This window comes from Amaranthus tricolor, chromosome 12 (genome assembly GCF_026212465.1).
Source record: "Amaranthus tricolor cultivar Red isolate AtriRed21 chromosome 12, ASM2621246v1, whole genome shotgun sequence".
In the NCBI taxonomy this organism is placed as follows: Eukaryota; Viridiplantae; Streptophyta; class Magnoliopsida; order Caryophyllales; family Amaranthaceae; genus Amaranthus; species Amaranthus tricolor.
The window spans coordinates 5,520,288-5,543,800 of NC_080058.1; the positions used below are offsets into that span (position 1 = coordinate 5,520,288).

Here is a 23,513-nt window from a genome sequence, read left to right on the forward strand (position 1 = left end):
GGTGCCATAAATTTGTTCATACTTTACGTATTTTGTATGCTGAATCCCCGGCTCTTCGTGAGGGCACCAACGGAGCTTTCATTCTGAGCATCGAAAGCATAATTGAAGAACACAATATACGCGTCATCAATCCCATCGAACACCAATAAAAGCTTCCTCGGGTTACAGAATCGTAATACCCAAACATCTTTTCATCCACTTTTTTGAGACACTAATCAAGCATAGGCAACCCATTTTGAGAAAAGAATGTATGATTCGAAAAAAAGACGGGGACATTTGAGCCGTCGATCAACAAGAACTATTAGAAATTCATAGCATAAACCGGAAATGTATGAATAAATAAATATTACTACTACTGTATTTCAGATGTAGTATACTGTATACATAATGCCATACTGTAACACTCATTTACAAATTCATCCTTAAAGAGGCAACAATGTCTTCAAAGCCAAACAACACATTACCAGATGCTCGATCTAAATCAAGATTGCTACGATTAAGATTGCTTTGCTTCCATTCGGTATGAAATCAACATCGAACACTTAAAGCCATGTAACAACCGCCTATTACTCGTTAGAACTTATGCTCCCGTTATAAGAGCTAGTGCTGGCATTGCGGCTGTGTATAGAAAGTCCCCTCATGTGGCCCGACAAAGAACCATCTCCCCGCTTCTCCTGGAAGAATTTTTCCCGTTCAACGTGTTTTGCGGGTGGGGGTGGTATTAAAGTAGTAGGAGGTGACACCTTTGTTTCATTAGATGGTGATTCGGGAATTATAGGCCTTATAAGTGGACGGTGCGATGTTTCTCTTGGAAGAGAAGCGCCAAGCAACCCGAATGGTCTCTCTTCTGTAATTTCTTCGTTTTCGGGCTTCACTTGAGCTTTTCCTTTCCGAATCCTGAGTAAAATTCCGATGTCAAGAAAAAAGAAAACAATTTCTAGGCTACAGGCTATGTTACTCGGACTCTTCATAAGTTCATTTTGCTTCACGTACCCATATCCGATCCTTGATACTCGGACATTGGTATGACACTTAGACCCTTCATTTTAGGCGTAAAATTGTATATTTAGACGTATCCGACACTTGGACACGTACTGGTATCCGACATCAGTACCCGAGTCCAAATAACATAGGCTACAAGAGACAAGAAGAATACGCGTAACACTCACCTATGAGAAAGCTGTGCTGCCTCCTCTTCTTCATCGGTTTCTTCAAGGTTGGTGTGATTGATATGATTCGGGGATGATGTAGGTCGATCAGGACGTTTATTAGGGCTTGTTGCCCAACTACCCGCATGATTATTAGGCTTTGATGCCCAAGTGGCATTAATGATGTGATTATTGGTGTTCAATATTGGACTAGGCCGCTCAAAAGAATTAACTGTTGATGCAGGGACATCTGAAACGAGAGCTGCATGCTTAGCTAAAACCCTGCCAAGCTGCTCGTTTAACTCGATCGCTTGAGAAACCAATTTCTCGTCCCTTTTCAAGAAAAAATGAACATATTAAACTCAGTGAGCTAAATATTCAAAGCAACACATGCGTTAGAATAGTGGAAACATGAAATAATATAACTACATACTCGTTTTTTACCTGGAACTCATCACAAGATGCATTACTCGATCTTTTTGAAAGGAGCACTGCTCCACAAGATCGAGAGTAAATTCATCCTTTGCTGCCTAATCGAGAAAATAAAAGGAGAACACACGGTCAAACAGTTAAACTAGGTGTTTAAACTTTAAACAAATTTTCTCGGCTTTTCTCATAATTTATGCTTAGTCGTTTATATAAATAGTCAAAACCTTCAGGAGATAGCAGACACAAATATAACAAGTTCAAGATGCACCGAAGGAAGGAAGAAGTGTACATGGAATATATGTTACCCTGACGGACAAAATACTAGGAACAGAAACTAGTCAAAGCTGTGTCACATGATTCGCTAAAAAAAGCGAATTATGGTCGTTTTTAGGCTATTCTTGTGCAAATTTGAGAATACCGAATTCAAAAAGCGAATTAGCTAGCGAATTATGTTACAGAGTCGAAGCATATTCTACCTTCTTCATGGGACTAAATTGTTAAAGAACATGCAAATTTATCATGAAAACTAGACATGTACACAAAGTAAAAAAACAAGGCTGCATCGTATAGCCACTTTGTAAAGGTTTTCAAAAAAAGTAGACTGATATTTAACACATTATAAAGGTGTACAAAAGATCAGTGTTTTAGCCCATTTCAAGGGATATCTCATGCTTTCAACCGATACATTTGGAGTTACCATAACCGCATCACTCTTGTTAGCGCATCACCGTGCCGTTACTGTGATTGTGGCCATTACCGCAGTTTTGCACTATGCATATACTTCATTCCTGATCAATGTCACATGATTTGCTAATCTCCTTGCGAATCGTGAATCGAAAAAAGCGAATTATGGTCCGTTTTTGGGCTATTCTTGGGCAAACTTGAGCGAATCGCGAATTCAAGAAGCGAATAAGCTAGCGAATTATGTTACAATGTTCCCGATCTTGTCACAAATTTTCACCTCAAGCTCATTGAAAGAAAAAAAACATCATACTTAAAAAATTAGAATTATCAGTGAGTTGGTCAACCCAAGCATGGTACTGGTAAGCCGTAGGCCATAGCTCGGATCGTGCTCATCTTGCTTAGACTTGATCAAATCACACTGAAGCAACACTTTGGCTTAGGGCTCGCTATGTCAAAGTTATTGCCTAACAACATTGTACCTAATGAGCAATGAGAACTTTTACTATTTATTACCAGAAAGGAACAAAGCGTTGCTTGCACGGTAACATTCATAAAGCCAGCAGAGTTAGAGAATGTAGCACAAGGGAACTAATTTGAGTTCAGATTTTAGAAAGTACCTCAGGATTTTGAGAATTGACTGCATCCAGAACTTCTCTTAGAACTTCAAATGCAGCATTGGCCTTTTCAATTATACTGCAATGGGAACCAGTTAGAAAAATGAATCATAAACATTAGCATGGACTACTGACAAGAAAATTGTAACTAGTATTAGTTGCTAGAATATTATTGAGGTGCTAATTAGATAGATTGATGCCCAGCGAACAAACATGTTATATTTTTTTTCCCCTTCCAACGCTATGAAATTGTCTCTTTTTTGTTTGTTGTTAGTAACAGCGAACAAAGAATTGTGACTTTTTTGACCAGCTTCTTTGTTCGCTGTTAGTAACAGCGAACAAGCCCTGACCTAAGGCTCGGACACAAAGACACTTATTTTGGAAATTAAAATTTTCCGAAGCTTATTTTGGGAATTTTTTTTCTAAAACAACTTATTTTATTCAACTTTTCATGAAATAAAATTATTATTATGTCATTAGATACAGCAATTTAAGACGCATAAAAAAGTTCAAAAGTCAACAAATATTTGAGAGTAATTGACTAAACTACCTGGACCCAGGAGCAGGCTGATCTTCCATTTTTGGGGCCCTTTCACTGGCTGAGGTGATTCTTGCAACAGTTAAATTGCTATGGTTTGCACTAGACGAACCCTGAACAACTGAGACTTGATGAGACCTTTGAGAAAACTTTACTCCCGCACTCTGAATAAAATGGAACCATCAGATTTAGAATTCGTCCATTAGAAAACCCACAAACAAACCGAAGATCTCAATCCAAAAAATCCAATATAAAGTTTTACGGAAGCAAGAGAATACTCGGAAAAATGAACAAACAAGAATGGCAAATTGGATGGACGAGCAAAAGAAATATGAATACTCATTAGACAAGCGAATTCAAGACAAGAGAAATGATTAATGAAATCTCTAAATTCATACAGTGTTCAAGAAAAAAGCAGTTTAAGTTTTAACTTTTAAACAATAAGTTGTGATAAAATAATGTGCTAATTTTTATTTCTGATGCAGATGTCGTATGTGTCTTTATTAATAATAAATCAGGTATTATTCAAAAAAAAGGTGCTACACACCAAACATGTTGGCACTTCGTATATTACATATATTTAAATTTGGTAATATAAAGGGTTTCAGATTGATTTGCATTAAACAAGACTCGAGAACCTACAAGCTAAAAATGCAAGTGTATGTATGTACCTACCACCAGTTCATAGTAAGCATTATAGTATTGAGGAAACTTTCCAGATGCTCCACCGAGAGATGTCTGCGTGGCATCTAGAAGAAGAAATATTTTTTTGCGTACTGGTAAATCGGACTGCATAATAGGAAGCAACAAAGTCAAATTATGCGAAAAAAGGCCAAAATGCTGCTATCAAACGTCTCATTGAGTCCCATCGACGATGGAGGAACACAAAAGATAATGTAAATACCTTTTTCTTCACAATTTTGACAAGAACTGGGAGAAGACCCGCTTCAATCACCTGCTTATGGACAGCCTCGCCAATATTGTTCATCAACATCTCTAATAGCTGAAATTCCAACACCAAGAAATGATGAACCCAATTTATCAAACAAGACAAGCTCTCATCTCGTAACAAAATTAAAGACACTACATCATATATCTTGCATGAACTAATAAAAAAGAGAAGTATTCAACAGAATCAGGATGCAATGATGAATTAAAAAAAGGAACAATTACTGGGAATAATACTAACATTTTGCTTACAACTTTTGATTAACCATAAATAATACCAATTTAGGAGGTGTTTCCCTAAAACATCCCTAACATGTTAAAAATAAAACTATAGAAGATTATATGACAAAAAATTGATAAATTCGTTAATAAACTAAAGTTGGTATTATTCTAGAAAAAAACAGCCCTTAAGTTGGTGTTATTCATGGTTAATCAAAAGTTAGTATTATAGTAGGGAATTAACTGAAAGGTTGTATAATTCACAGTAATTTTTCCTTTAAAAAAAGGGTGTCCAGCTATACCTACCGTTACTGCATATAGTTGACCAGTTGGACTTTTACTAACCAATCGCCTTTTGATTGCTTTAATAACATCCTTTGCTTGCCTACACCACATAGTTGTCAATACAGTTCTCAGCAGATGAAAGAAATATGAACCAACCAGGCCATCACAGAAGGAAGCAGAACATTCAGCGATCCATTACAGCATTTTATATCCCCAATGCCATCGAGGTGCCCCTACCTATTGTGGCTTGGAGGGGTTCGTTGTACGCAACCTTACTTATGTAAAAACAAAGAAAGTTGTTTTTGATTAATCCTCGATAGCAAACATCATCTATAACTTCACATGAATCAGAAGTGCAAATTTTTTACGACTTACTTTATATACTATAATGGGAAACCATAAAATTGTGAAACAAGCATATATGTTTACGCAAAATCGTGAGCACTTTCATAATGCATCATGAAACCATTTATTTACGATATCATGAAAACCTACTACTTATAGCCTAATACTTAACCTCCACATGTCGAGTTTTGCAAAAACAATACACAACGAAAAATTAAACCTTGATAAGGTGAAAATGTGAAACTACAACCTCAATAACACGGTGGTTTTCCTTTTCTATTGCAGCAACAAAATGTCATTCATACTTCAGCATGCCAAATGTTGCTCTAACTTACAAACATGGTTTGAACCTTAATTGAATGTTTCATTCAAAAGTATAGAGAAATCATTAAGACATCTGTATGCATGCAAGAAACTGAGAGCAGAAGTCACATAGACAAGAATACCTCTGATCATGAGCAACTAATTCACAAATCTCAATGTTTTTGGCCCAGTCAACCTCAGCTAGCTTGTCACTTGTTGCAACATTCACAAGCTCAGAGGCCATTGTCAGCTCCGCAAAATTTTAAAAGTTGAAAACGATGGGGTAATTCACGTCCAGAATCTTCACAGCTAAGGATCTACAGAAGCACAGTGTACATAAACAAATCAGCCTGCAATTCAACACTTGGACTGTAGACAGCTCAAGCATCAACAAATTTCAATAGTTTAAAAGAAATCTCCATTAATATTATCAGCCGTCCTTTATCCCATCACAATGTTCTCACAGTGTCACGTGATTCGCTAATCGCCTTGCGATTCGCAAATCGAAAAAAGCGAATTATGGTCGATTTTAGGCTTTTTTTGAACCATTTTGAGGAAATCGCAAATTCAAAAAGCAAGCTAACTAGCGAATTGTGTTTCCCTGTTCTCACCAATCTCTAGATACAAGCCATAACTTATCATAATAGATAACGCAGATTTGACCATGGTGGATCATGAACCAATAACCATGTAATTAGATAATGTAACTTTATTTTCCATCAATTTAATTTTGTGTTCTATTTTGACAAGGACAAAGATTGAACCAACTATCAGGAAAGGTAAATTATTCTAAATGAAACAAAATAAAGAACCCTTGTATATCAGCAAAACAAGGTCTGTGTACACCAGCCTACCAAATCAATGTGACAGAATTTGAACATATGGCCCTCTCCACTCGAAACACTGACCATACCGGGCTGCAATTGCTTAAGCTACATAGTCCCTAGCCAGCCGAGCAGTTACTTTCAATTAAAAGGTAAGGGAATTCTCAATCATTTTATACAACCTCCACTTTTAAAAAGTGCATCATTTATCAGAAAGCTCTCACATAAATGGGAAAACGGTGCATTAAGAAAAAAAGGAGGGGGTAGATATGTTTATGCTTTTGAACAAGAAATTGTAAGATTGTGTAACTTCTACACTAAAGAAACGAGAAATTTACGGGCAGAAAACTATTTAGTGTGGCTTAGGGGATGTAGAACGAGTTATCCCACATCGATAAATTGAAAATGGTGTGCACACTTTATAAGCTATTAGAGACCTTCTTCCCATTGCCATATGGTTTTGGGATGGTATATATCTCCTTGGCTTATGAAGTGTGTGCACTTGTGTTCCCCCGTTAATATGCTGGCATTCACAATAAGTCCAGCCTAATTTAACAGAACGACCACTACATCAATCGGATTTTCACTCTTGAAATAGAGATTCTTACCATCAAAATATGGAAGCAGGAGTAACAAGATTCACAAAACTTTCATCTGCCCAATATCATGAATGATTATAATTGTTTCATTTAACTAACCTCCATTGTAACCTCATAATTATCCTATCCTCCCGCTCAGACAACACCCCACTAAAACAAAGCCAAAACCCTAAAAGCTACAAGGGAAATGAAGGTAGTTTTTCTTCTTCCACCTACAAAACTAATCAACTATAGTGCCAAATTGCAAAATAATAAAAACAATATTACGGGACATTCCACCATAATATACATCCCTGGACCCTGATCATAGCTTCCTGAGTGGGATATATTGGGTATGAATTATGATAATGATGATGATTTCATTATGACATACAACTCACTTTGGCGGGTGGGAACCTAAAAACATCATCCTCATCATAGAATTTTGACAATATTGTAACATCAACATTTTATTTATAGCAATCCAATGAATATATTACAACCATCTTTCACATTCATCACAAACAACTTAAAACAAGCAACATCCATGCAAATATAACCCTACAAGAGAGCGGTGACATTAAAACATTATGTTCTTCTTCCTCTTGATCTCAAAAAACCCATTTGCATAAACCCAAAATAAGCTTATATTTCAATCAATCACACTCTATAACCAAAAACCCATTAACCTAAATAGCAAGTAAAGGCAGCATAATCACTTTATTCCCATTTCCTTCACATACACAAACTTCCAAACAAGTTTCTAAAAGTAGCAAATTTTGAATCAAGAAACTAAAAAAACAAATTAAACTCAAAAAATGAACAAACTTACAACAAGGGCAGGCAGAGATCAAAACCCAGCAGAGAAGTCGAATCATTCTGAAAAAAAGATCAGGAAACAAAACCCAATAATGAATATAATTAGCTTGTTCTTATTTTCTTATAAAAACGGAAAGTTTTAATCTTTAATTACCTATTATTCTTAAATAAGCTTATTATAGTTGTTTTTGATACTTTATGCAGCTTTAGCTTCTAGAGATTAAAGGGATATTAAGATTACAGAAAGAGATGGGACTGAGTAAAGATAGTGAAGAACAGAGAGAGAACAAGAAAACTAGAGAAAGAGTGAAATTTCCAGCATAACCACGAGGATGACAGCGCCTACAACAAAAAGCTAAATCCTTTTCCTGTTTGAAGTGGCCATACATATTACATACCCAATTACTAATATCGGAAATTCTGGGTACTACCCTTATTCATCCATTACATCCCTATTAGGCAATTAGGCTATATTACGTCCCTTTGATTTCTCAATAGACCTCACAAAAATCAATATATAGGTCTTGTAAGAGACCCTCTTAATGTGAGACTTTTTATCGTCAGATCAAAGGTAATTTAATTGGTTCAATTAAAATGTTTTTACAATATACGATTAATAATTGATGAATTTAAGGTGTGATAGTTTTAAGGTTAAAATTAACGTCTTTAAAAAGTTATAACCGATAATTTATAATTTATTGATTTATAATTGATCTCTTTAAATTATAAACTTGTTTAAGATTATAAGTTATAGTAGCAATTAAAAACTAAACAAGTGATGTTTTATAATTTAGCACTATAAGCTTTAAATTCATCACTTTAAGATTGTAATTAATCTTTTTAAACTTGTTAGCTTTAAAGTTAAAGTTGTTCGCTCTAATGTTATAATTGATCACTTTTTAGTCTGTATTGATCATTTTCAAATCAAAGTTGATCACTTTAAAAACATCATATAACTGATTTATTTAAGGTTAAATATATACTTTAAAATGGATCACTTTGATGTCAGAATTACTTTTCCATATAAGGTTATATTCTTTAAGTTGAAATTGATCATTTTAATGTTATAATTGATTAATTTTAGGTCAAAATTTTTATAAAATTTTTTTTTTTTTGATTTGGTTTCAAAAATTAATTTTTTTATTTTTTAATAGTTTGCTTTAGCCCATTAGTACCATCTCTTGCGAAAATATATCAAAATGATCGGTCAGGTAAATTTGGGTCAGTTAAATTGAATTTGGCATAATTGGTTATAAATTTATTTTTATTTTATTTTGAAAATTTTGAATTTAAAACTCTTAATTTTATGTTTTTATCTAAATTCTTATCTTTAAAATATTCTAATTTAAAATAAATAATCTATTAATAACAACGATAAAATGTAAAAATAAGTACGTGAAATCATTTATTGATTTATAAATATTTTTCTTTTAATTCAAAAATGAAAATTTAACAATAAGATTCCTCTAAAAGTAAGGATTAAAATAATATCTGAAAATTGAGAATTTTAGAACTGAAATATCTAAAGAGTTGAGTTTTTTTTAATAATTTTTTCTTTTTCTTTTTATCTTTATAAAATAACAAAAAACACGGTGTAATTTTTTGTTTAAGTTTAAAATAAATTCTTAAAAATACCTTTTAAACATAATTGTGTATCAATTGTACAAAATTTGGGATCTAATTAGATATCTACATTTATGAAATGGATGTATTGGTTCTAGGATACATGTTAGAGACATCAATGAAATGCGTAAAGAGACTAAAAAAGAGGAAGAACCTAATTGTGATTTTGATTCCAAATCTTAAGCTTTAGAGATGAAATTGAGTTGTGTGGTTAGTGTTAATTTTCAAAATCACAATAATTTTAATGAATTTAACTACTCCCCTCTGTTCTTTTAAGTTTGTCCACCTTGTTATAATGGATAGTTGTAGGTGTAATGAATGATTCTCAGATTCTGATTATAGTTTTTTGTAAAAAGGATACACTAAATATAATTATAGTTTTTATAAAAGGGATTCACTAAGTATGATAATGACGTAAACGTACCCAATGACTCTTGGATGGACCTTTATTTAGAAAATTTGATTGGGAAACTACCCACTACCAATAAACGTCAAAAAATTGTGGGATCTAACTCATCAATAATACATAATATATTTTATTTGTTTATTAATTATAAGTAGTTTATCCACTAAGTCAGTTTTTTTTTTTTTTTTTTTTTCGATTTAACATAGCTTTGAGCACCTCCCTATGTTGTGGGTGAGCTTAGATTGAATGATGGAATCTTACATTTTAGACGCCAATGATTGCATAATGATAACTTTAAGCATTAGAAATTCTATTGGGGCATCAAACCCATGTGATCAACACTATTATCCATCTCTAGTGTTGGGATTACAACTTGTTGATGATAATATGTGATTACAACTTGTTGAAATTATTGTATGTAAATTATAATAAAATGATAAATAATATAATAGTTTGATATCGATTGATAATTTTAATTATATTTTTTTAAGATAATTCTGTAATTTGATGCAACACAAGATTAACAAAGAAAGTATTATTCACACTTAGCACTAGAATGAGTCAGAAAATTGAAACTAATGATATGGAATGATTGAACGACACTCAATTGTAATATGCAAGAGAATAAGAAAGCATATATAGAGTTTATGGGGGTGAAGAATGCAATGCCTAATGGAATATTTATAGGGTCTCATACCAAATAATTTTTAATTTTTTAAATTCATCTAATTAATATATTCTTCTCTTTTATACATTTTTTTTTTATTTTTCTCATAATTTCTCATAAAATATACACTGTCGCAATTATTTAGCCCCGTTGCTTTTGAATAAAGACTAAGTAAATTGATATAATGACATAGATGAGTGAAATATTTAGAGATAAAATATATAGAGTAAAAGTGATGAGATCATATCCAAAATAAAAATAAAGCAAGTTTATTGAGACATACTAAAATAAAAAATTGAGTAAATTAAGTGAGACAAAAGAGTGCATTTTAAGCATGTTTATTCCTTATTTAATTTCAATTTATTTGTACTTAAGACTACTATTTCAGAAAGAAGAAAAAATCAAAATAATAATGAAAATCGAGTTTGGTATATGTTAATTCCTTCGTTTTTATATGTTCTTCTCAAATAGAATTTACGAATTTAATGTCAAATTTTGACTATGATTTTTTATCGATCTATACGAAAAAACATATTCATGTGGGATCTTGATAGATTCGTTTCAATATATATCTTCTAAATATCAACTTTTTAAAATTTTAAAAAATTTAAAATTAAAATTATTTACTTTTAAATTTGTATTGAAATCTAACTAAAAACGAATAAGAAGAACGAATAAAAACAGTAACATCTAAATGTCATGATTTTCTTGAAAAATAATCCAAATAGGCTCTAGCATAAAGAAGTCACCGACCAAAACCAAACAGTACAGAAATCCAACATCACATCAAACAGGTCGGCAAGGTCCCACAATCTTCTTCTGTGTTCACACCTTCCAAAAAATAATCTCCTGTTTTCTCTCTCTCCTTTGAAAATGTGGGTAAACAAATTAATTTTGAATTATATGCTTCAGGTCGGTTTAAATTATAATTTGAGTTTAAATTTATTTTTATTCCAAATTATTTTGAAGTTGAGTCATAATAGGTTCTCTTAAAAAGTCGATAAATATCTAATTATTAAATTTATTTTAAACATCTCTAATCTCATTTAATTTGGCCTCAATCTCAATTGTAGAAAATTTAAGAAATTTAGGTAAAACCTTGTTCAATGAATGTGAAAAAAAATTTGTGAATAAAATTAAAAAATAAATTATATATTTATATATATATATATGTAAATTATATTAAAAAATAGAAATGAGATAAATTTAATAATACAATAGAATAAAAGAAAAGTGGGATAAATCTAGTAGCATCCAATCAAATAATCCATCCTTGTAGTCAATTTATTTCACTTTTCAAACATTTCAACTTAAATCCTGTTTTTCGGTTCACATTTAACACACTTACCCTTCTATCACACCATTTTTGCATCCATACATAACATACTCATACTACTACAACTACTGTACTATTAAATTGCTTCATTCCTTCCCTTCATTTTTCCCTCTTCAATCTTTTCTTCTTCTACTTAAAAATTCATACTTGTTCATCCAACCTTTCATTTTTTTATATTTTACATTAGATTATAATTTAGTTTGTTTGTATTCTGGGAAATTCTTAATTTTTTGCCGATATTAGGCCGAGGGAAAGAGAGGGCTAGAAAAAGTTGTCTTGTACATGCTCCAATTGAAATTAGATCGGGTTTTTGTCTGTTGGTAAGAATTTTGTTACCCTTTTCTCTTTTTCTTTTAATATAGATGATTTAGTTACTTTTCCTGTTTTAATGGTATTAATTGTTATTATTGTTAATTCTATGAAAAAAAAATTAGTTTCTGTCATTGTTGATTGAATTTCATTATTGGGTTTTTACATTTCAGATAAAATTCATCGTGGGTTCAATCAAATTTCTGATTATAGAACAGAAATGAATGATGATTGTAATAATCAGAGCAATGGAGGAAGAAAAAGGAGGAGAAAAATTGAAAATGGGGTTGATAAGAGTGTTAATGGTGTAGAAAATCAACAATTGAATAACAATAAAGGGTTGATGATCACTTCACTTTTTCTATTAGATGATCAAAATAAGCAACAAAAACTAGAATGGGAAGAAATTTCCCATCAAGAAAACCCTAATTTTGAACTAAACCCTAATAAGAAAACACAATCTATGTTAGATTATCACCCAATTGTTCATAATCACTATGATGGGTTTAATGAAACCGATAGAATAAGTCGAAAGAAATCGAAAAAATCTTCTAGTGATGATAAAAATGCTAAACTTGAGAAGCAATCTGGAGGTGGTGGTTCGTCAGCGAGCCATCAGCGTCGATTATGGGTTAAAGATAGGTGTAAGGCTTGGTGGAATGAGTGTAATAGGCCCGATTACCCTGAAATCGAGTTTAAGAAATTGTTTAGAATGGGGAAATCGACATTTGAGTTTATCTGCGACGAGCTGAAATCAGCCGTTGCTAAGGAGGATACGATGTTAAGGGCTTCAATCCCGGTTAATCAGCGAGTTGCTGTGTGTATATATAGGTTAGCGACTGGTGAGCCGCTTAGGCTTGTGTCGAACCGATTTGGTTTGGGCATCTCTACTTGTCATAAGATTGTGCTTGATGTTTGTGCTGCAATTAGGTCTGTTTTGATGCCTAGGTATCTAAATTGGCCAGATGAGGAATCGTTGAGGCGGGTTAAGGAAGAATTTGAGTCTGTTTCCGGGATTCCTAATGTAGTTGGTTCGATGTATACGACACATATACCGATCATTGCACCTAAGGTTAGTGTGGCTGCTTATTTCAATAAGCGTCATACAGAGCGGAGTCAGAAGACTTCGTACTCGATTACAGTTCAAGGAGTGGTTGATCTGAAAGGTGTTTTTAGCGATGTGTGTATCGGATGGCCTGGTTCAATGTCGGATGACAAAGTTCTTGAAAAATCAGCATTGTATCAGAGAGGTATTCAAGGGCTTTTGAATGGTTTTTGGATCGTTGGAGGTTCGAGTTACCCTTTAATGGATTGGACTCTTGTACCGTATAATCAACCGAATCTAACTTGGACTCAACATGCTTTTAATGAAAAAATTGGTGAGATTCGATCTGTCGCTAAGGATGCTTTTGCGAGATTGAAAGGAAGGTGGTGTTGCTTGCAGAAGCGAACCGAGGTGAAACTTCAAGAATTGCCTGTGGTGCTTGGTGCTTGTTGTGTGTTGCACAATATATGTGAAATGAGAGGGGAAGAAATGGATCCCAATCTGAATTTCGAGCTTTTTGACGATGAAATGGTACCGGAAAAGCCATTGCAGTCTTTAAGCTCAGTGAAAGCTAGAGATTCAATTGCCCATAATCTGTTGCACCATGGTCTAGTAGGAACCAGCTTTCTGTGATGAGATAACCGTTAACTATGTTATTTGGACTCGGGTACTGATGTCCAAGTAACGGATACGTGTCCAAGAATCGGATACGTCTAAATATTCAATTCTACGCCTAAAATGAAGTGTCTAAGTGCCATACCAATGTTCGAGCATTAAGGATCGTACACGGGTACATGAGCAAAATGTAGAGTCTGACTGTCTGAGTAACATAGAATGTTAATTTTATAGATTCATTTTGGTTTCTATTGTAGAAAACAATCCATATTGTCACATTTTCGCTGATTTTTGGATTGCATAGGCCTTCATCACTTATATATAAACACATAGGATATAGACATAGGTATAAGGTATACTAAAACACAAATTTGTTAACTGAGACGGTCTATGGCTATTTCTATTAGACTGGTCCATGTACACTTAGTCCATTATAGTGATCAACAATTAGAGAAATGGGTGAATTATATGGGCTCGTCTCATGGTGAGATAGTCTCTTACAAAATGAGTTGTACTATAAATGTTATACTTTTTGTTCATACTTCATAGAGTGCTGCTATAAGCAAGATATATATGAGAATAATTGATTGCATAGTGCTCTTCCATTTTACCATTCTTTTACATAATTGAAATGATTATGTGACTCTTTAACTGTTGTTTAGTGATTTTATACTTCTACGTTGCACAATGAGGAGTCCTCGATCGAATTTGTTATGGTATCTATTGATTCAATCGACACTCGCTCCATCCCTTTGATTTTGCGATGCTTTTTTATCGGGAACATTTTCCTCAAGCTATCACCTCTTCAATTGGTTAACCTCACCAATTTTCCCTTCCCCATAATAAAGTGAATAATGTTAAATGTTGCAAAATCAAGAGAGTACTAAGAGTGTAATCACTCTGTTTAGTGTAATCAAAAGATAATACTCCACCATTTAAAATCATAGGCGTGATCATTTACAAAATTTGATATTCTAATGTTAAGAATGACTACTACATCCAACCTAAGCGCAGATCAAAAAAGACTATGCATCAGGGATTGTTAATATGATCTCCATTACAGTGCAAAAACTGAAAACAGCACCGCGTGATCCAAGTCTAACCCATCAAAACTTTCCATTTATTGGAATAGTTTAGGAATGCCAAAGCAGGATTATTATTGGGAGGAGCTCGCACCCTAGTTGACCTTCTAACAACTGCATCTTCCGAAGCCATTCTCTGGGCGATATCTCTGGATCTCTTCTGTAATTCCTTGCTGCATTATTATGTCTATGCTTAGATTCATACAAGTAACTCACTATGATTTATAAGGAAAATCACTTACCTTATTCTTGGATAATACTTTTCAAGCTGTCTTTTGAGAGCCCTCTCTCTCACCCCCTTTGGATTCAAGGAACCCATCAATGCATCAAGCTGTAGACACACGTAAAACCACTTAATTAGAAGAAGGGTGCCATATTTTTTCAATTCAAATTATCATTATTAGCTACGCATGCATATATATATATATATATATATATATATATATATATATATATAAAGGATCACATGAAAACCACTTAAAGTGGAGAAAACTGAAAACGGAGGTCCATATTCAGCTTTTGGGGTATATACTTTCGTGGCATTTTGGTAAATAACTGCAACTTTTAAATCAGGGGTATATATTCAATCTAAGGGGTAGATATTTTCAATGGCATTTTGATAGATATTTTCAAAACCTAGAACTCAAAAAACACACATACCCCTTCATATCGAATACGTAACCCATTTAATTTGAAAGTACCCCTTTTGTCCGTTTTTACGGTTTTCACTAATTTAGTTGTTTTCACCTGATCCTTATACTAAGTCAACATTCTTATAACAAATCTGTCAAACATAGTTCCATATTAATATAATTTAAGAGAGAATACTGGTCAATCAACCTCAAGTACAGGAGTGTTTTATATTATGTGAAAGAAGAATGTTTTAAACATAAATGTTTATGTATTATGCAACTATGAATAGTCTCTGGATTCCAGGCCGGAAAAGACATTGGTAGATGCATTCAAATATTCACCTAAAGCTTTTTATTTGTAAGATTAGATACTTTAGGAGTGAAATACAAAGCTGAAATTACCTCTTCTTTACTGCAATAATATCCCCATTGCTTAGAGTCAGAACTCTCAACAAATACTCTCCCATCACGACGGAAAAACCAATATCTATTATATTCTCTATCTTTACCCAAGGAGTTGGTCCGAATCACTCGTTTCTCCATTTCCTTCTCAAGAAACTCTTTCTGCAGAAAAAAAAAAAGAACAGTTAATCAGTTGAAGGTAGTCAAAACTCAAAACATGAGTATATATATGTAGTTGTACATGTTTTCTAGCTTTTATACAGAGACAGAATATTACTCTTTCTTCTTTGCTCTTTTCCAAATCCTCCAATAACTTTTTTGTTTTTTCCTTCAGCCCACTGCTTTTATGATCATTCTCGCTGCATAACAAACAGAATTGATGTTGAAATGAATGCAATCTTAAAAAAGATGGTTTCGTCAACAAAAGAGAAGAAAACAGACCCATTTTGCATGGAAATTTTCTGATCGTCAGACAAATGTTCATTGACATCTCCATTTTCTAAACCTATACCATTGAGCCCTGCGCCAGAGAAGACATCTTCAGCGGTATCTGATTTATGATCCAGCATAGTTCCATTGGTTTCGGCAACAGCCTTCAGCCGTTCCTTTGCTTCTCTCTTCTTTTTACCTTCCTCCAATGCTTCTCCTCTTTTTGAAGCAGCAAGTGTTTGTCGTTCTTCAAGCCGCTCGTCTATCTTCTCCCTTACCAGAATTGTGGCAATGGCTTGGTCGACCAATTCCTTCAAGATTCTCAGTTTGATAGGTGCCTCTAGAAGACTATAGTGACCACGCTTTATGGTTGGAATATGAGTCTTCAATTCAGAAGTGTCCATCATTTCTATAAAATCACACAAATACTCTGTCCATGTGATTAGAGTGATCTGCAAGGAAGAGGCAACTCGTAGCCGTGAGAAATGCGCATTGCAGGAAATGTGATAACGCAATATGCCAACAATCAAGGGTGTGGAGCTTTAGAGTAATGGGAGCAAACAGCACTTCAAAGGATACAAAAAATCAACACGATAAAGAAATTTGACCTTTGGCTTACGCTTCTTTTTCTGGGTAATCTCATAATATTCCCCCTTTTCATTCATAAGCAATCGAAGAAGAGCTGAATGGATTTCCACAATAATAGAAAGATTGCTTTCTTTGTAGCATATTGCTTTCTCAAAATCTTCCAAAGGGAAGGGCCACAAGTAGAGCAGCCTACCGAATGATGAACAAAAATCCCAAACCATTAAAAGTTCACCAACACAATCCATTTGTATCGTGAAGTCTCTTGATGGAGAAGGGCGATCAGTGAAAACTGGATCATCAGCACCAGGCTGCACCAACTGGTCATCAATTGGGTACTTGACACTTTCATCTCCTGTAAATTCAGCAACGACAATTGAAATGATTTAACTTGAAATTATAAGTTTTTTAAAATGAATAGGCCAAACATAAATTAGGCATTAAATGCGGTGTATCCATCTACCCTATACTTCATAGCTGGCCCAAAGCACTGTCTATGTGATATTTTAGCAATCAAGTATCAAAAAAGGGATATGTCTTTATCTACCCACCATTCGCCACGTCATTTTCATTGATAGAACCATCGGATTGTACTCTGTACCTCTTATGTTTCCCGTTGCTTCCTTCTTCCTGATCAAATAATTTTGAATAAAAAAAACCCAGAAAAAAGGAATCACAAATTCAAATTATAATCAAACAAAAATGGAAAAACCAATGGGGAAAATCCACTGTCAAATACCTCGTTTTTCCTTCTCTTGTTTTTGATGACACACCCATTCAAAAAGGACACTTTTCCTTTTAATTCTTCAGGTATATCAGTAGGAATTCCATACTTTGATGCTAAATTATTGTGAATTACCCAAGGAAGACTCCGATATGTAGACTCCCTGATATAAGATTTTAAAACCTCTCTACCAAATGGAAGTTTCTTACGAATAAGATGCTCTTGACTTACCACAACACTTTCATTTACTTTAGCATCATTGTCAAGCCATGCTACCTCATAACGACTATTACCAGCCTCTTCATCTAAAACTTTAATTATCTTGCATGGACGTATGTAACCATCCTTTTTTGCATGCAGTTCTACACCCTCAACCAAATTTTGTTGCAGCTCTTCTTTAATTTTGGGAACCAAATCACTTAGTGGAAGCATACCTGTAAAAAAGTGAGCTAGCTTAAGCATGCATCACAAAAAAGATATTTATAATTGGAAACAGAGAGTTTAAATAATGTACAGCTCAGAACAAAATAACAGCAATGTGCAAAAGAAAGCACTTACCACATGGCATTGATCCTCCTCCTCCTCCTCCCCCCCGCCCCCCCCCCCCCCCCCCCCCCCCCCAAAAAAAAAATTGCCCCCGCCAAATGAAAATAACGTTAACAGCTAATCACTCATGGTACATCAATTTTGAGAGAGGAAAATTATACAACAAACAAAACCTTTGAAGCAGAAAATTTCAGTAATCTAAAATTCTACAGCCATTTTCCCATCCGTAACAATCAAAGATCCCAAAGCATAAAACAAGCATCCATAATCAACAAAGCGGCATATCAAGCATCCATATACGATAAGCAACCTCAAGAGTACGGAAGATTCCAATCTACCTCTATGTCAAGAAGAAGTTGTTTGAATCAACAAATGATGATACTATGAAGAACGAACACCTGCACCAGATTGTAACTAAGGAACCAATGAAATTTCACTCCAATATCATCTAAAGGTATCAATTTTTCAGGGGTAAATATTGGAGCTTATGCAAAATCGCACACCCTCGCTACATCACAACTTCAATTGATTTGGATACAAATCAACTGTTCTTGAAAACATAAAATTTCATCATTGTATTCGTCTTTTCCACATTTGCATGATTTCCATGTTCTGACCTAACATATTTTTCCACCGATAAGGCGATAAGGACCTACTGTGCTAGCTTCTCTTCATTTAAGTACTTGCAATTTAATCTAGTCTCACTGTGGAACCTATCAACATATTTATTGGAATGTGCTGTGTCCAGCCTGGAGGGTGAAGAAAGGTTGGTAGGCTAAGGTAAGGACGATGTTTCTGTAGGCAGCTTAATTGTGCACAACGAAAAAAAACATTGGATATTTGTGGGTACATAGTCCTCGCAAACAAGGCTTCAAGTTCCAGATATTGAAGCACTTGTATCAAGTTTTAACATGAGTGCCACTTAAGTTTTCTTGAACTTATAAATAAATTGATTGTTGGTGCTATTTTTCAAAAGGAACAAATCACCCTCTTGGCACAAATTTTTTCTCAACTATCCAAAGAAAAATACTTTTCCGGTAAACAGTCCCAGCTACAGTACTGCTGAAATTTTTTTTTTACCTTGATTGTGTTCTGTTAATCATCAACGACTCAAACAAGTAGTCAAAATGGATTGTATTTTCTTAAGGTTATGCTCTTTGAAAGAGCAATGGACTTCACTTGTACCAAACTAACATACTAGTTCAAGTAACACCTTTCTCAAAGAATAGTTCATCAAAATGTTGAGATGGTCAAAATTCTAGCACAACAACGTAACTACCCAGAAAGGATCAATCCTACAAAACAGTGCCAAAGCTTTTAACTGCAGAAGAAAAGCACAACAGCGAATGCCGAATGCCGAATGCCCTATGATATAAATGCAGACACAGTAATAATAGAAGATCATCAATTTAGCACAAGGGAGTAACAAAGAGCTCTTACTATACTGAATAGTTCGAAGTATTGGTTCAATCAGCTCTTCAGGAAATTTTTGAATCCTTTCCGTTGCGTGCTGTTCCGAGACTAAAGCCTCCTCATAGGTGAAATTAGTCTTACCGGTTACTTTACATGTCCATATTCTTTGACGATACAAATTTATCCGTTTGACGTACTCTCTGTTAAAATCAAGGAATCCAAAGGAAATGCAATTAAGACAAGTAAATTGTTACAGATAAATGATTCAATCAGCTCATGGAAATATATAAGCTTACTGATAATCCCGAATAATCTCCTTTGTAAACCGAACTTGAAAAACAAGGTCATGAGGCTGTAAATCACTAGGAGGTTCCAACAATGAGAATGGCTTCCTCTTAAGCAGCGGCATTTTCAAACTCACACAAAAAGGTCAACAATTGATGCCCAACACTTTGACACACCACCCTTAAGCAATGTGTCAATGGCAGCCAAAAGAAAACCCTAGCATGTCTAAAGCACAACCAAAAAAATGACGAATTAGACCAAATCCAGTACAAATTGATGATCAACTTAAATGTTTTCAAACTCACACAATTCCAAGATAGTCAAAACAAGCATCACTCAAACACCCAATTAGCAATGTACCAATACATGCAAAACAGAAACCCTAGGCGCATCTCAAAAAATCAACAAGAACCCAGAAATATTAAATAAAAACATTACAAATCAAGCCATACCCATCAAAGGATTTGGCAATCAAAATCAAAAGTCGGTGTCATGAATTAATAATGTAGCATAAACAAGTAACCATCATCAATAAAAAATTTCGAAACCCTAACACACAACGAAACCCAATTAAAAATACCAAACGTAACAAACAATGAAACAAAAAACAAATAAATTCAATGCATAAACATGAAATTATACTAAGAAATCAAACATAAGAATCAAAAAAGAGAAAATCACAACAACCCATGAAGTAAAAATGCAATATTGAGAAGAGAAAAGAAAGAAAACAATGCATAAAGTAAAAACAATAAGTTCCCGCCACAAAAAGAGGTCTAGAAAGAACATATACGCAGGAAATAAACCCAGAAAAATAATGCAAAAACAAGAAGAGAAAAGAGAGGGAATAAGCTTACAAGATGCAGAGAATCGGGTGTAATGTGCAGAGGAAAATGCGGAAGAAAAAAATTGAGAGAGACAAGGGAAGAAGAACAATTCTTTGGGGGTTGTAAGACAAAGGAGTTTCTCCGAGTAAGAGTTTAGGTGGAGTTTTATACTTGTGGAAGTGTCTTGTACTCCCCTCTTTTTCTTCCATCCTTATAGCTATAGCAAATCTAAATTTTCAAATTCCTTTTTTTCTATTTTTGTTCAACATAAATTAAAATAAATTATTAGATACCATTTTTCGATAAGATGTCATCTAATAAGGAATTTATTATATCCTCATAAAATATATATTAGATTAACTATTTAATCTATGTGTTGTCTTATACTCCCTTCAATTCAATTTAGTTGTCCCTTTTGATTTGGGCGCAAATATTAAGAAAATGAGGAGACCACCTAAAATAGTAGACTCATGTGGAATATTGGGTATTTTTAATACTAAGAAAATGAAGGGACCATCTAAATAGTAAATCCATATGCAATATTGGGTATTTTAGTATAAGGACAACTAAATAAAATTGGAGTAGTATGAAGACTCAACTTTCTTAAATGATGATAATTCAAAATACATATTAATTAAACAAATAAATTAAGTAATTACATTTAATTGTTTAAGTTGGTCTAAAATCATATTGGATATAAATTTAATAATTGATATATATGTTTAAATTCGAATTATTGGAATATGCTTAAATTACTTAAGTTTATCTTAAGGTTAAATTTATAAGTCTTGAAATACGTTTAAATGTCTTTAAGATAATTATGTTTATAATAAGGTTATTTTCGTAATTATCTTTGAAATATTTTAATAGGTCAAGGTTTATTAAAATTATCTTTGAAATATTTTAATTGGTTAAAATATTGAAATTAAGTTTGAATTGAAAATAAAGTATGTTTGAATATTTTGAATATATCATTATACGTTTTAAACAATTAGATATATTATGTTATTAAATTTGAATTTGAATTTAAAATGTGTGGTTAAGATATTTAGATAATTAAATGTTAAAGTATAAGCTTCACACGTTTTATATTTAATTAAGAGTACACGGTTTATATTTGAATTTAAATAAGTTGTTAAGCTATATTAATTAAAGAGTTTTCTATAAATAAGACAGACAATTTAAATTGATACTAAAAATAGAAAATGACAATTTAAATTAATGCTAAAAATAGGAATTAATTTTGAATAATTATTTACACATTGAATTATCTGTTTTTGCTGAGTTTTCAATACCTTGTATGAGTTCTAACATGTCAGCACAACATTGGTTATTAATAACACATTACAGCACACAATGACGTAATTATATGAGCTGTCAGTGCAACATTAGTTTGAGTTAAAGCTTAAGACCTTGAAGACTGGCACAGATTATCCAGATCAACGAAATTAACGGATGAAACTTTCTTGCTCTACAAGGATATGTTGAGGCGTTACATATATAAATAAAAGGCTTCGTTCAAGATTTACGATTGCACCTCTTATTACAATTATCTCTCTTGTGGAAATAAGATCTAGTATTCTCTAAGTATTCAAAAGAGTTGTAATTTTTAGTTCATCTAGCTCTTACAATTTGTAATAGGCTTAAGTGTTAAAAAGAGTTAGATTATTTCATAGTTTAATACGCCTAACTTTGAATACTTTTCAAAGTGTTCAACTTGTAATCTCTATTGTGAGATTGGGATTTGCTTTTATTAAAGGGACTTGTAAGACGTTTCTTCAAGGAGAAGAACGTGGTGAGAGAAGATAGTGAGATCTTCTAGTTTGTCTTAAAGTCTATTAATAAAAGGCGTTGAAAGAGAACCCATAGGCGGGGAGTAGGTTGTTTAGAACCGAACCTCGTTAACATATCGTGTGTTATTCTTTAAGTTTATTTTCCGCACATACGTTATAGTTTTGCAAATCGACCTAAAACCGTCTCAGAAAACAATTTTGAAAGGTCACTCAATCTCTTGAGATATTCTTCCAGACAAAAATTTTAAACGCCCATACAGTATAACAATTTGTGAATTAAAAGTTGCAATTTACCTTTTCTGAAATTTTATTTCTCATCATGTGGAGGATTCGATCTTATCTCGATTGAGATAAATTTTTTTTTTAAAAGAATTTGAGTTTGATTCTTGTTGTCCCTCCTCTTAGCCTACCTTGTACTCAAAATTTTTTAAATAAACATTCTCACCATGCTATTAATTCTTTTTTTAGGTATTTGCTCAATTTCTTTCATTTCTCCATTTCTCCACTTCTTTCATGCTAATAAGTTCCTTTGATCTTTTAAAGGTTCTAGTAAGTTTAGTTTTTCCTCCTTTTCGACATATTTACCTACAAAACACTTAAAAAGACCAAAATTCTAATTTAAGCATAAAATCGAATGGAATACATGTCAAACAACCATTAAACGTACTTGTACTTTATATTGAAGGAGAAAAAATACATATAAATATATGAGTGTATCACTATACAACTAGTGCAACAAGATGAAATTGGATGATTCAACACTTACTTTAGACCAAGAATATATGTGGAACATGGTTGGAGTTGGGCGATGGGTGGAGACACATCCGTTAGGATTACTCTATCTTTCTTCACTTAACTTGTGCATCTAAAACTAGGAGTGACTCAAACCATCGACCATAAATCACCATTATTTGGCAAAACATATTAAACATTTCATATAATCCCTCAACCCTAAATAGAAATTTAAGGAAAACTTACTTCATTAACACTACTCAAGTTTAAACACTAATTAATCAAGATTATCAAAAAATTAACTAATTAATTATTGCAACCATAAAAT

At 33.2% G+C, this 23,513-nt stretch overlaps 3 protein-coding genes across 3 annotated transcripts; 1 reads left to right on the forward strand and 2 right to left on the reverse strand.

The window, feature by feature from the left end:
• Window positions 1-240: 240 nt before the first annotated feature.
• On the reverse strand, window positions 241-8,283 carry LOC130828295 (TOM1-like protein 5). Its single transcript, XM_057694194.1, has 11 exons — window positions 7,889-8,283; window positions 7,748-7,794; window positions 5,657-5,830; window positions 4,887-4,965; window positions 4,318-4,416; window positions 4,089-4,202; window positions 3,426-3,577; window positions 2,879-2,954; window positions 1,593-1,678; window positions 1,170-1,481; window positions 241-897 (listed from the first exon to the last, which is right to left on the reverse strand). The coding sequence occupies exons 3-11, from the start codon at window positions 5,755-5,757 to the stop codon at window positions 567-569; spliced, it is 1,350 nt and encodes a 449-aa protein (XP_057550177.1). The 5' UTR covers window positions 5,758-5,830; window positions 7,748-7,794; window positions 7,889-8,283; the 3' UTR covers window positions 241-566.
• Window positions 8,284-11,754: 3,471 nt separating this feature from the next.
• LOC130828297 (protein ANTAGONIST OF LIKE HETEROCHROMATIN PROTEIN 1-like) lies at window positions 11,755-14,342 on the forward strand. The gene is made up of 2 exons (XM_057694197.1): window positions 11,755-12,086; window positions 12,249-14,342. The coding sequence occupies exon 2, from the start codon at window positions 12,296-12,298 to the stop codon at window positions 13,751-13,753; it is 1,458 nt and encodes a 485-aa protein (XP_057550180.1). The 5' UTR covers window positions 11,755-12,086; window positions 12,249-12,295; the 3' UTR covers window positions 13,754-14,342.
• A 131-nt stretch (window positions 14,343-14,473) lies between these two features.
• Window positions 14,474-20,844, reverse strand: LOC130828296 (uncharacterized). The gene is made up of 11 exons (XM_057694195.1): window positions 20,691-20,844; window positions 19,845-20,058; window positions 19,576-19,748; window positions 17,605-18,023; window positions 17,417-17,495; window positions 16,889-17,220; window positions 16,293-16,732; window positions 16,129-16,210; window positions 15,852-16,013; window positions 15,060-15,148; window positions 14,474-14,990 (listed from the first exon to the last, which is right to left on the reverse strand). The coding sequence occupies exons 2-11, from the start codon at window positions 19,955-19,957 to the stop codon at window positions 14,834-14,836; spliced, it is 2,046 nt and encodes a 681-aa protein (XP_057550178.1). The 5' UTR covers window positions 19,958-20,058; window positions 20,691-20,844; the 3' UTR covers window positions 14,474-14,833.
• Between the last annotated feature and the right edge of the window lie 2,669 nt (window positions 20,845-23,513).

Coding starts and splice junctions, on each gene's coding strand:
- LOC130828296 (XM_057694195.1), bottom strand. CDS start 19,957: ATGCCGCTGCTTAAGAGGAAGCCATTCTCATTGTTGGAACCTCCTAGT. Junction 15,149..15,851: donor ATTATTGCAGTAAAGAAGAG/GTAATTTCAGCT, acceptor GTGTGTCTACAG/CTTGATGCATTGATGGGTTC. Junction 14,991..15,059: donor AAGTATTATCCAAGAATAAG/GTAAGTGATTTT, acceptor ATAATAATGCAG/CAAGGAATTACAGAAGAGAT.
- LOC130828297 (XM_057694197.1), top strand. CDS start 12,296: ATGAATGATGATTGTAATAATCAGAGCAATGGAGGAAGAAAAAGGAGG.
- LOC130828295 (XM_057694194.1), bottom strand. CDS start 5,757: ATGGCCTCTGAGCTTGTGAATGTTGCAACAAGTGACAAGCTAGCTGAG. Junction 2,955..3,425: donor CAGCCTGCTCCTGGGTCCAG/GTAGTTTAGTCA, acceptor TTCCCATTGCAG/TATAATTGAAAAGGCCAATG. Junction 1,679..2,878: donor TCAATTCTCAAAATCCTGAG/GTACTTTCTAAA, acceptor TTTCTCGATTAG/GCAGCAAAGGATGAATTTAC.